Here is a 13,511-nt window from a genome sequence, read left to right as displayed (position 1 = left end):
CAAGTCCCTCGCAGGGCTTGCTGGCGATGCGAGGCCCGATACCCGATGGCCCGATACAGGCCCGTCAAACAGACGCGACGGCGCCTCGTCGTCCAGGAGACTCTAGGGGAGAGGGCAGCACGTCGACGCCTTCCTGGCGCTCTCTGGATCCCCCTCGGCGGCACCAACCCATGAACGAACCGCAGAGAACCGTACCGTACGGCATGCACGCCGCTGACAGTCAGCACCTTGTCTCCATCTCGGGACGTCTAGGGACGGGGCGGCGGCGGCGGTGTTGCGTGGTCGAGTTGTAGGGGCTATATAGTCATCACGGCGTGTGTGTGTGTGTGTGTGTGTGTGCGTGTGTGCGCGCGCGTACGTCCCTTTACCTTACCCAACGCGAAGGCCTTTATCCCCTCACGCACGGAGCGCGCGCGCTCGGAGAGCTCGAGCGGCAGAGGTGTGAAGGGCGCTAGCAGGAGTGAAAATAATCGTAACACAGCAATAACAATAATAATAAAATTGTGAGGGGCGAAAAAGAGGGAAAAAAGTGCGAGTCGGAAGGTGAAAAAGGGGGAAACTGGAGAGGCGCGCGCTGTGTGTGAGTGTTGAAGGAGTTTGGGGCGCCACGCAGACAGCCGGACAGACAGACAGACAGGCAGGCAGACAGACAGGTACAGCCAGACTCGTTAATTCCCACCCCCATAAAATAATAGCCCAGCCGTATAACACACACAATGGACGCAGGTAACTCTTCCAAAGGGCCGACCCTGCCTAAATAACTCCTCGGAATGAACAAGTTTGTGTGTCTGTGTGTGTGAAAAGGTCGCGCGGACTCGATCAAAACATTTGAAACTTTGTCGCCGAGCGTGGGCGGGGCGGGCAGGAGCCTGTCGGGGACCCTCTCGGGGGTCGCGGCGCGGGCCGGGCAGGCGGCCAGGGTCCCTCGATGAAGGCGGGGGAGGGGGAGGGGGCACAACGCGATTGGCGCGCGCGGCCGATAAGTTTAAAAGTTACGTAGCCTGCTTGCTCGACACGGCGTACACGTCTTTGAGTGTCGATTCAAGGGTCCCCAGCCATAAGCCACTGCGGTGGGTGTAGTAACGCGTACACAGGCGCGCGCGTGCGTGTGTGTGAGCCTTACTCGTGTGTGCATGTGTGCGTTTGGGTGCATGTGTGCGTTTGTGTGTGTGTGTGTGTGTGTGTGCGTGAGAGAGGAACAAAGGCGAACGGGAAAAGTCTCGCTGGGGGTTGGCAGCTTTTTGCCCGCTTTTGCCGGAGTCGCCGAGCGTCGCCGCCCAGCGCTCGCCGGTCGTTGAATTTCTATCGAATTTATGAATAAAATATCAAGCGGCCTCGCCAAATATGTAGTGACCAATAAGACCGCAGCAACAAAGGGATGCCATGCGGGGGGCGGCGCGGGGCGGCGCGGGGTCCGGACCAACCAGCAAAGCGTTGGAGAGCCAGGCGGGCAGGCGGGCAGGCAGCGCGCGGCGTGCCCCATATATTAGACAGGGACCGAAGGCAGGACGTCGCGCTGGCCGTGCTGGCTGTGCTGGCAGTGTGCTGGCCCGCTGGCCGGACCGAGGGCCGAGTCGAGTCTTCCGAGCCGCGGTGCTGCCGAGGCGGGGCCTTCCGAACAGGACATGTCGTCCATCTTATTGTTGTTGGTTAAAACCAGCCAGCAGCTGGTCTCCGGGAAATGTTTACATGAATTAATTCAATGCGATTCAGTGCCCGGGCCGTAGGGCCGCAGTGCCGGAGGGCTCGGAGGGGAGGCTTTTCCCCGTGGCGTGGCTGCGTGGACGCGGCCGGCCATCTTCGCAGAGCCTCGCCGCCGCGGAGGCATCAGCATAGCCAATGCGGGCCTCTGTCCAATACACTAGCCGGGAGGAAAGCGGGGCCGGAATTTGAATTTGGCGCGCTGCGCCGCTAGCGGGACGCATTTCGCCGCATCCATCCCGGCCTGCTCGTCCAGCTCGGGCAGCTCGGCCTGCTCGAGATGCAGCATCCTCCCGCGGTGCGTGCGCGGCCTGCGCGCTCAGTCCTCTCTCTGTCTCTCTCGCACTCGAGGGGCGCTCCCTAGGGGTGCGAGAGAGAGGGCTGAGACGAGCAGCTGCACGTCTCTGTGGAACGGGGAAAATGTTGCTCCTCTTGGCGTGGCTAGTCGCGAATTCTAATATTTTCCCCGCGGCAGCGCGACGAGCAACGCAAGCAACAAGCAGTCCGAGAAAGCACGCTGTCGCCGCGAGAGACATCTTGGGAAGCTTCAGCGGAGAAACTCTGCAAACTCGCCGCCACTCAAGGAGAGGACGAACCCGCGCACAGCTCGTCTCGATGAGACACTTTTCGGTGGTGACAATCGAACCCCGAATGAGTCGCTTTCGAAAGGGTAGCTCACCGTGGCGCCGGGGACCCGCCGCGGCCGCGGGATTCGGGCCACTGGTTTGAACACCCACAGGCCGCAGGCCTATACTCAAGGGGCACCGCCGCGCCGCCTGGAGCCTGGAGCCTGGTCCAGCTGGACGACCGCGTCGTGGAGCCCGGCGTGCGGTGCGCGGTCACCGCCTCGCTCCGTGGACACCTGTCCATTCACATGCCTGCGCTAAATACAGAATGAGCACGGCCAGGAGGCAGGCACGGCACGGCACGGCCGCAACGCCGCTCGGCTCAGCACGGCTCGGCTCGGCTCGGCTGGGCCCTTGACGTCCACCACACCACAAGCCGCCCTGTCACATTGCCCGCTCCACCTTTACCCCGTTCGGCCGTTCGGCCGTTCGCTGTGACTCCACCGTTCCACCCCTTCGCCCCTTTCCCTTTCCCGATGCGCGATCCCGTTTCCAGCTTTGGCGTGCTTTTGCGTGCTTTCGCGTCCTGTCCAAGCTTCTGTCCTCGGTCCGTCGGCCGGACGGACGCCGCCGCGACGCCTTATGTTTACTTTTTGAAATTATATGCGCGGCTCGTTTGCCTCGGAAGTCGTTTGTCATTGGCTGTTTTGAGTGCCGCGCGTGGGACGGACAGACGCACAGACAGACAGACAGACGCACAGACAGACATACAGACAGACAGACAGACAGACAGACGAGCGGGCGGGAAGACGGACTCCAGGCGAAGGCGCCCCGCAAGAAGAGCAAGTGAAAAGTGCGCGAAAAAAGGGAAAAAGAAGAAGAAAAAGAAACGGCGATAAATCAAAACGCTCAACACGTGATTCGTGGCCATCCAAGACATGACGGCCACTGCCTTGCGGGCACTGCCAGGCACTGCCTGCCCAGACCATGCCCCTTCCCGAGCCGGGACACTGGACGCCACTCACACCAGGCTCGCGGTCGCACACACTGCGGCAGAGCGGCACCGAGGAGGGAAGGCGGGGACGCCTCGAGGAGGACAAGGAGAAGGCGCCGTGTCGCCGTGCCGCCCCCACCACCACCCCCTAGGGGCGGGGCCTGCGCGCCGCGGCAGCCAATGGCGTCGCTCGCTCGGGCGGCGGCCGGCCGCACAGCTTGGCGCTGCCGCCGCGGAGGGCGCCACCGTCGCGCCTCGAGCCGCGGCCGCGTCGCCGGCCGGCCGAGGAGCCTGCGAGGAGCCGCGGAGGGAGCGAGCGAGAGCGATGGTGCGCCGCGGTGCGAGCGACAAGGACGCGAGACCGTAGCCGGCCCACCGGCCTGAACGCCTCCTCGACCACGGCCTGCACGGCCTGCACGGCGGCCTGCACGGCCGGGCCCGCGCCGCGCCGGCAGTCATTCCGCGGACGACCTCCGTGCCGTGCGGCGTGCGAGACGGGACGAGCGGAGCCGCGGAGCCCAGCCAAGCCGGCCTAGCCGAGCCGGCGCGACGTAGTAGTGACCTGCGCAGTGCGTGCGACCCCCCCCCCCCCGCGACCGCCACCACCCCCTCGGGGGCCTCCAGGGCCGCCTCCAGGGCCGCCGCCACCCCCGGGACGCGCGCGACTCGGCCCGCCCCTCCGCCGCCCCCGATGGGTATGCGCCGACATGAAGACCGCAAGAAAGTTGCAGTGTTTGTGAGTGCCAGTGAGTGCCAGTGCCGTGATACGTGATTTTGTGATGTGTGGTGATCAGTGCTAGTAGGAGTGGTGGTGCATCGTCGACCACGACGTCCGTGACGTCCCCGAGCCGACAGACGGGACCGGGACGGGCCCCTCTGCCGTCCAAACGATCCCTCATGGGAGTGTATGAGAACCAGCCATCGCAACGCCCCGGGATGCATTGGGTGAGTACCGAGTGGAGTGCTTGGTGTGCCGCAGCCGTCTGCCGCCGCGGTCGACGCCGTGCTCGCGCGCCGCGCGTGATGAACCCGTCGCGTGCTTCGCGTGCTTCGCGCGACCTCGCGTGCGGCGTGCGCTTAGGGCGTGCGGCGCGATCAACACGGCAGTGCGTGCGCCGCGCGCGCCGCGCCAAGTGGCCAAATGTCGGCCCAAAATTGCGGCGGACGCGTTCGCACCTCGACGCGTTGGCGCCGCGGCGGACTGCCGCGCCGCACTGGATCCGGTTCCAGGCCGTCCAGGTCCTCCAGGCGCCGTCACGCAGGGCCGGGCGCCCCGTCGCCCCGCCGGAGACTTGAACGCCCGGACCGCGCGCCGGCAGTGGCGGACAGGATTTTGGACATTTTGGACCACGCACGGACTCATTCTCCAGCCAGTGCATTGTCTCCGTCACTCCTCCATAGGACGCCACACGAGTGCGAGAGAGACAGAACAACGAGCGAAGCAGCCCTGCTCACGCGGTGGTCTCCGTTTGCATACGCCCCCTCCCCCCCACCCCCGGCTTGAAATCCGCTCTATGGTCCTCCCCTGTCAACGCGTGCGCCAGTGTGCGTGCCGCCGAGTGCCTGCGCGGCGTACTGTATTCACATGCATGCATTTTTGAGGAACCGTGCTCTTGTCAACGAAAGGGGTTTGTAATAGTGAATCGCATTGCAAGGCCAATGCCAGTGGTCACGTCCTCCAAAAGTTTGGGCATTTTCTGTTTACAGCGGTTGCCGTGAGTGTGTGCGCATGTGTGTGTGTGTGTGTGTGTGTGTGCATGTGTGTGCATGTGTGTGCAGCAGACACGTGTTGCAGCAGGTGTCGCGGACTCATCATGCTAATGTGTCTGGTAAATTACTGCGGAGCCGCGGCGAGCCGACCAGTCCGAGCCGAGCCGAGCCGAGCCGAGCCCCGGCGTGCATGCATATCTAGTTCCATTCCGAATGATTTGCAACAAAACGGGTGCCGTGTCCGAGCGCGCCTCGCCACGCCTCGGCAGCGGAAAGCCGGCACGGCACGGCACGGCCCGCGCCAGATTTCAAACTGACGGATTTTTATTGTTGTTCTGCGTGTTTGCTAAAAGAATAAGAGAGCACGCGCGGTGTCCGCGGAAAAAAAAGAGAAAAAGCAAGTGGAGGGAAATAATAAAAACTTTCTCGTCGGGTGGTCCAAAGATAGAAGATCCTCCTGGTTTATGTCCCTTGCGTGCTCCGTGCGCTCGCAGGGCTGGCGACTACCGTTCGCTGCACTGTATATGTACGTGCACCGCGTGACAGCTCGACTCGGCCCAAGTCGGCGCGACGACGTCTCACTCGACTGCGAATAAGGCACGTCTGCCGATAACAGAGGGGTCGTTATTCGCAGCACTGCCTATTCGCAGGAACGCCATGACGTCACACTCGACTGCCAATAGGCTTGTCGCCGCTCATTGATTACCCCTCCATTGATTTGGTCGCTGCACGCTAAGCGACGCCAAGCGACGCCAAAGCGGTTCCATTCAAGAGCCATTTTTCGTGAGGGCTTTTGCGGGACTGTGCGCGGGGAGCGCCGTAAAACGATGATTATTTGACCGCAGTAAAAACATTTCGGCTGGCCATAAACGTGTGCTCGCATTTAGCTAATGAGAAATTAAAAGGCAGTTGTTAAAACAAACAATTCTTTTTCCATAACTCGCGCTCAATTTATGGGATTCGTTCCGTTTTGCTGTTGATCGTCTCGGAGGCTTTCGAGCCTTTCGAGTGTTTCGCGCCCCGAGGAATGCCCGGCCGTTTTTGCTGCGAGAAAAAGGGAAAAGGGCGGAAGCGCGATTCCCCTTTTATTGCAATATGCCTCCAATTATGTTCAAAGTTTATCGTGCGGAACCGCATTGTAAATTATTGAGGATTGTTTCGATGGAGCGAGAGGGAGATCTCGCGCTCCTTCTAGGAGGTCTACTGCGGCGCCTCGCTCATGACCGCGTGTTATGTTGTGTGTGCCCGCGATGCCTCCGGAGAGGAAACGAAAGGCATTAAAAACTACATGTTAAATTTGCTGTTTTCGGTCTGCGGTGCATGCTGTATAGCAAACAGTTATCTCGGAAGCCCAGCTCTGGAGAATGAAACCGCATCCAAACACACACAAACCAAAATCTTTCAACAATTTTTTTTTTAAAAATCAGCAACCAGTAAAAGTCGTGAGACATGGAAAGAGCGCAAACTGCGAGGCTGCCTGCGGGCTGCCTTCGGCTGCTCTACCCTTCCTTTCGGCTACCCTCCACTACCTTCGGCCGCCTTCGGCCGCCGTGCCACAGCGCCAGTGCCATGGAACTCAATGTCCCGGAAAGTAATATTGTAACCGTGCTGCTTGGCGGACCACTGGGCCGGGCCGGGCCGGGCTGTGCCGGGGCGCCCGCGCCGAGGCCTTCTTGATGTGCTGGCCGCACGGCAGGCAGGCGCACACCTCGCAGTGGCACTTTATGCAGTGGCCATTACCACCCAGGGCGGCCGGCCCTTCTGCTAACTAGTACAGCCTTTATTGCACTTAATTAAATAATATGGAAAAAGTGGTGCACGGGGCAAAAATGTGAAATGTGACGCTATAAATTTGTACGTCCCGTTGTTTCCGGGCGGCCGGGCGCGGCCGGCGCAGCCAGCGCGGCCGGTGCATCGCAGTGCAGCCAATGGCGCCGCGGAGGGAGTTTTATGTGGCACGCCACTGGCACGCCACTGGCACGCCACCGGCACGCCGAGCACGCCCTCAAGTGCTCCGCGACGCACCGCGACGCTCCACACACGGGGCAATTCATCTCCCTCATCCGGGAAAACGCGCTGCCTTTTTTTTGACGGACGACTTTTTGGAGCGTTTCACGTTTTACCGCGGCTCGCCTGTTATTTTTCGGCCGGTAACAAATGCCGGCGTGTTGAGGGCACACCGTGGTGGGTGCGACGCTCTGCGAGGAGGCCAACATGTGCGTATCGAAGACACCCCGTTCCCGTTCGTGTGGGAGGGGCCGAAGGCGGGCCGAAGGCAGGACGCGCTACCGGCAGTGCACGGCCCCGCCACGGCCCCGCCTCCCGCTGCTGGTTTTCGTCGCGCAGCTGTGTCCTAACCTCACCTTTTTGTAGCGGCTGCTCGCCCGATAGCGCCGTGTCAAACCGAAACTTATTGTCCCAGCCTCTGAATTGGAGCAGCCCTGGCTTTATCGAAAAGGCAAGGGTTCTGCTCCGCCTTGCCTTTGCGCAGGCCTTGAATGAAATAAGGGGCAACCCGCTATCGCGCCTACAAGGGATTTCAGTTAGAACCTGCCGTTCCAGGGCGGTTCCAGGGCCGCTCCAGGGGGAACTGCGAGAGTCCTGCAGGAAGCCCTCCCCACTGGAGCGGCCTGGAGTATTCCGGGGAGATACCAGGCGGTGTTTCAGACTAACGACATGGCCTGAAAAGCCGCCCACGGGCTCTCCAAGATCAAAGGGGGCGCGCTGAAGCCGAGGCTGAAGAATGCTTGCAGCTTGCAAGTTTCGCCGGGGAAAGGGAAAACGTAATCGGTTGCATACGTGGAGACAGCGTGCTTGTCCAGCTCCAGTTTTCCTCCGCCCCACTCCAGGTGGCTCGTTCATCAGTGTCTCATTAAAATTCGAGAGCCCCTCGGTGTTTGTGTGTGTTTGTGTGTGTGTGTACGACGTCGCGCTCGAGGCCTCTCTAGGACGCGGATTTCGCCCATGTCGACTCAAACGTCGAACGGGAAAAGTGCGCGCGAGAAAAAAAGGAACCGCGGTTGAATAATTAGAGGATGAAATGTAAAGTCTGTCTGGGACGCGCTGTGGGGCGTTTTGTCACGATCCGCCGCGGCGCTCTGAACACGCCTATGCAAATGAGGCGGGCTGGCCGGGACGGAAGGGTCCGCGCCGTGGACGCGGAGGCCGCCGAAACGGTGGCGTGGCGGTGTGGCGCCCCCATCCGACACGTGTTCGTCAACCGCGGCGCCGTCGGCGACGACGGCCTCGACGGCTGCAGTGACGACGGCGTCCTCCTTGGTGCACGTCGGCGCCGGGCCGCGCTGGCGGACGCCAAGACGGTGCCAATTTACCCGGCCTCCTCGACGGCCTCCTCGACGGCGTCCTCGCTGCACGTCCGCGTCGTTCGCGCGCCAATTTCACGCGGAAAGTCGAGTGTCGCGGTGCTGCGCTCATTGTGAGGGGGGCGGGTGGCGGCGCCGGGGCCGGCCGGCTGGCTGGCTGGCGGGGCCCTCGGGGGCGGGGCGGCGAGGCTGGCTAGGGCGGCCAAACGCCCCAATTCATCTTGTGCTTGCGACACATGCGGTGGGGCGCGGCGGCCGTACGGATGGAACAGCGACCGACAGGGGACTGAAATATAGCGGCCGTGTCGCACGCATTTCGTTTTTCCATTTGTCTAGTACGTTGAACTTGCCGCGCGCGTACTACGTGTGTCCCGCGCCGCCGCGCGCGCTGCCTTTGTTTGATTGAATATTCCTCCTCTTGTTGGCTTTTGTTTTTGTTTTTTCGGCGGGCTTTTTTAATAACGCGCCTCTTAGGCCGTGAAAACGACGCGATAATAACGGACGCAGCAGCGCTGCACTTCTTGATTCGCGTTCAAATTAATTTTTGATGCCCGCCGCGGCAATTATCGCCTGACGCCTCAAAAAAAAAAAGATGATACACAAAATTAAGGCGTATTGGACGTGGGCCTGATGAGTGTGCGAGTGTGTGGGTGCGTGGCGCGCCGGAACTGACACGTACACACACGCACGCCCACGCACACACACACGCACACACGCGCAGGCGCGGAAGAATGCATCCGTGTGTATGCACCACATAAATAACGAATCGAAAACGACCGCCAAATTACCTCTGGATGGGCAAACAGGGGAAGGCCCGGGGCTCTAATTAATATAGACGTCTCCGGCAGCCTTCTTGCACGGCGTGCACCGCGTGCACTCGGAGGCGCGGCTTTTCAAACCATTTTTTTGGGGGCCCGCGCCACTGTTTGGTATGAGCGACGGCCGGCAGACAGGATACGCTCCGGAAGGGTTTCTGGCACACGATTAGAGGGGGCGGGGCGCTGGGTCGCTGATTCGCGCGCTGGCCTGTCTCTCTCGCACCCGCGGCGACGACAGTGCCAAAAACAGGCTCGGCTTCCGCTCCGTGCACACCGTGCACTCCGTGGATGGGCTGCTCGTCGTGCTGGCCGCGTGGCTGGCAGTGCCTGGCCGACTTCTCGCGCACCTTTCCCACCCCCGCTGTCTGACGCCCTTCCCTCGGCGCGTCTGTGTCTGTGTGTGTGTGTCTGTCTGTGTGTGTGTGTGTCTGTGTGTGTGTGGGTGGGTGCGACACCGTATCCGGCGCTGCCCCCACCCCCTCGCCGCCCACATTATAAATGTCTTAGCGCCCTCGCGGTTCCGCCACTGGGAAGACGGGGACCTCGCCGAAGACGGCCATGTGCTTTTCCTCATCATCGAGGCGCGTGCCCTTCCAGCGCCACTGTACTAAAAACTATCGATTCTTTTTGTTTTTGTTACAAATTGATTTGTATAACGGCGTTAGCGGTTCCGGTATTATGGCTGTCGCTGCTGCAGCAAGAGTCATATACGTACCGTCGTGTCCCCGCCACCCTCGCGGCGGCGCTCAGCCCCCCCCCCCTCGGTCTGCTCGCACGTGAAATTGGCTGTTTAAGCGTGACATCAAAGTGTGTGGCAGCGGTAGCGGAGCTGCGGGGCCTCTCCCCTCTTAACCACGTGCACACGCACACACACACACACACACACACACAACGCCCCAGCCGGCACGCCACCCCACTAATTCCGGTATCGAGAAGCAGGAGAAGCAGTGCCCGTTCCAGCTTATTTTCCAGCAGCCGGCCGTGCTACGCCGTGCTGCCGTGCTGCCGATGCGGCGCTGCTCTCTCTCTCTCTCTCTCTCTCTCTCTCTCTCTCTCTCTCTCTCTCTCTCTCTCTCTCTCTCTCTCTCGCACTCGTGGGGTGGTTCGGCGCTCCCTATCGGGTGCGAGAGAGACAGAGCGACGGCCGCGCGGCGCGGTGGCGCCCCGACTACCGTGTTGCAGGGGGCGGGGCTGCGGGGCGGCCGGGGTCGGCGATAAACAACGGGGACCGGCACGGCCACGGCACGGCCTCGATACCTCGCCCAGTGGTTCAGGCATCGCCATGGGCCGCGTCCGGAGGACTCTGGAGGACTCCGGAGGACTCCGAGCGCCCCCGGCCCCTTATCTTGTCCGAGTGCGAGGGAGATGACGACGCCGGCCCCTTTTCCGGGAGGGTGCTTGCCGACGAGTCTCGACGACACGGCGGGCCGGCGGGCCGTCGGCGGCAGGAGGCAGCTGGCGGAGGACCCGGAGGACCCGGAGGACCGGGGCGTAAAATTGACGACATAATCGAAGGCCCCGTCCTGCGTGTGTGTCTGTGTGTGAGTGCGGCAGGGCGCCACCTTGCGGCTCCGGCCCGGCCTTCCCCGGCCGGCCCACTCGATTTGAATGCCTGGCCGTTCTGGTCGGGTATTCAAAATGTCCGGAAAGGAGCGCGTTGCCGCCCGGAAGGCCCGGAAGGCCCGGGACGTCGGCGTCCCCGCCAGAGAGTGCCGCCCCCGACCGAGTAATGGCTTGTCCTACAAGAGTAATTGCGCCGGCGATGTGTGATACGACGAAAAAGCTAAGATGCGATTGTGTCAATAATTATAGAGAAGTGGCCGGGCCGGTGCGTGCGCGGTGCGCGGCCGGAGGAGAGGAGCCCCAAATTACGGCCCGGTTACATTGTCTTTAAGGTGGCTCGGCGGCCCGCGGTACAGTCACGGCACAAAGCCAAGCAAGGGCTGCGCGGTGTCCTTGGCAAACTTCGCACACACACACGCACACACGCACGCCGAGCCGCGCCGACCGCGCTGGGAAGCCGACTTGTTGAATGTCGGCGAAGGCGGTGGGAAAGCCTTGGCGCCTTGGCGGTGTCGTGCCGGCCGGCCTAAGCCCATGGGCTTGCCCCCCGCCCCGCCCCGCCGCCACATGACCACCGCGTCAACGCCGTCACCGCGGCACCGCGGCCTCGGTCGCGGCGCTCCTCCAAATTTGTCCTCGCGCGAGATTTGCTCCGGGTGTGAGCGAGCGGCCCTGCCCGCGTCGCCTGCGTCGTGCACTGTCGTGCTGGTGGCCCCTCACTGCGCCCTTATCAGCATCTCGACGTCCTGATCCTATCGACGCCCCCCGCGGCCCGCTGTGCGCCCCACCACCGCCACCGCCGCCACCACCACCACCACCACCGCCACCACCACCACCGCCACCACCAGCACCACCACCACCAGCACGCATACTCCCGCGACCGCGGCCGGAGAGACACCTCCTTGTCGATACTGTAACTTTGTTGCTGCGCTCTAATCCAGCCGGGCGGCATAAAAGTGTTGATGGTCGGATAGAGAGTCCATCATCAAGGCAACGATATATGACTGCTCATCACGCCACGCCGGGCTGCACGCGCGCCAGCAGGCCGAGCAGTGCCTCGTCCTGTCTCTCTCGCACCCCTGCGGGACGCCCCACGAGCGCGAGAGAGACGGAGAGGCACTGTTTGGCGGCCTTGCCGGGATGCAGGCAATGCAGGTGGAGGAGTGCCACTCGCTGCTGGACAGCCCCGCCGACCACGTCGGACTCCATCGGACTCCATCGGACCGCCCGCGCATCTGGTGTCCCTCCATAAAAATGTTATCGCAGGACCCTGGGGCTATAGTCCTCGTGTCGCAACAAAATATCTCGTGCCTTATCTGATGCGGCGTCCTCCTCGTTCGACTGGCAGCGCGAATTTCGGACGACGCCTGGTGGCGCCGGCGGGAGTCGAACCAAGTCTGTGATTGTGTTGTCGGTCCGGTCAGGCGGGTCAGGCCCTCCGACCCGGGTAGTCTAGCAGCCTAGGGCGAGCAGGTGCCACCCTCCCTCCCTATCCGATCATGGCAGTCATAGACTGGGACAAAGGCTGCCCCATGTCACTCATCCAGCCACTGCCGGCAGCCAGGCAGGCAGCCGGCCAGGCAGCCAGGCCTGGGAGGCACTGGAGGCACTGGAAGGGTGCTGGGGTCCGGTGCTGGAGGCGGGCCGGGCCCCGGCCGGGCGGACGGGGCTGGCGGCCAGCCGTGCGGGCAGATCGCCTGTGGAGATAGCAGACCAGCCAGCTGACAGGGACAACTAACTCCTCGACTCTGGCTCGGCGTCTTCTTGTCGTCCTGCCGTGCGTCCCTGCGTCCCTGCGTCCCCCGGGACCGCGCAGCGCTGCACAGTGCCGCGACCCGCTGCAACATTTCTATCCCAATTTCCCGATGGCGGCGTTATTTCGTTATTTCATCAGCCGATCGATAGTTGGCAACAGTGTCGCGACTCCTTTTTCTGCAGTTGGCAGCGGCCATGCTGTTAGCGGGACGGTGCGGGAGTTACACGACGTGTGTGTGTGTGTGTGTGTGTGTGCATGCGCTTGTGTGCGTGTGTTTGTGTTCGTGGGCGTGGCCCGCCTGTTGGGCATGTCCCTGCACTGGGCGCTACCGGCTGCTGCTGCACCGCTGCTGTGTCGCTCTGTCTCTCTCACTCGCGTGGCGCTCTGTGAGAGAGAGAGAGAGAGAGAGAGAGAGAGAGAGAGAGGGAGGGGGAGGGCGACAGCTCATTGCCGGCCTTCGACGGCTTCCTTCAGGATGGGGTCCGCGTCCAAGCATCCGCGCACTCGCGGCGTCGCGGGTCGGCGTGTTGGACAGTCCTGGAGCGGCGGCCGAGGGCGGGGCGGGGCGGGGCTGCACCCACGGCACGTATATAGGGCCCCGCACGTCCGCACGTATCTGCGGCGGCCATCATCACGGGGTCCTCGGGCATCTCCAGGACGCGGGGACGCCCACGCCGAGCATTATATGCTCCATGTGCTGCTGCAGCACCGCGCGGCACCGCGAACCGGCGAACCGCTCTGCAATCACGGCCAAAGAGTACCACACACTGTACGTGCGTATGCGCAGAGGCTGCAAGCGGCTGTCTGCCCGACTGCCTCACGTCTGTGCCTTGTGACTGTGTCTGTGTGTGTGTGTGTGTGTGTGTGCGTGTGTGTGTCGATGCAATCGATCGGGAGCAGTGACTGAGACACATGCCCCATCAGTCTTTTCCCTCGGCTTCCTTCAGGTTCCTCCAGGTCGCCGTGTCCGTCCGCGTTTGATGATAGTGATGCGCGGTGGACAAGATGATGATGGGTGTGTGCGTGCGTGTGCGTGCGTGTGTGAGTGAGATGGGGATAAGGCAGAGCAATGACTCCCGC

At 62.4% G+C, this 13,511-nt stretch overlaps 1 protein-coding gene across 1 annotated transcript in view; it reads left to right on the top strand.

The window, feature by feature from the left end:
- Positions 1-3,916: 3,916 nt before the first annotated feature.
- The window catches only part of LOC117640323 (LIM/homeobox protein Lhx9-like), a 48,212-nt gene continuing 38,617 nt past the window's right edge, over positions 3,917-13,511 (top strand). The window contains exon 1 of the mRNA XM_034376742.1: positions 3,917-4,206. Within this exon, the coding sequence (XP_034232633.1) occupies positions 4,159-4,206 (48 nt within the window). The 5' untranslated portion in view covers positions 3,917-4,158. The remainder of the gene's footprint in view (positions 4,207-13,511) is intronic.

The sequence above is a fragment of the Thrips palmi genome, unplaced genomic scaffold (genome assembly GCF_012932325.1).
Source record: "Thrips palmi isolate BJ-2018 unplaced genomic scaffold, TpBJ-2018v1 HiC_scaffold_12, whole genome shotgun sequence".
Lineage (NCBI taxonomy): Eukaryota > Metazoa > Arthropoda > Insecta > Thysanoptera > Thripidae > Thrips > Thrips palmi.
Note: the sequence above shows the minus strand (reverse complement) of the source record. Positions and strands in the feature narration are given on the sequence as shown.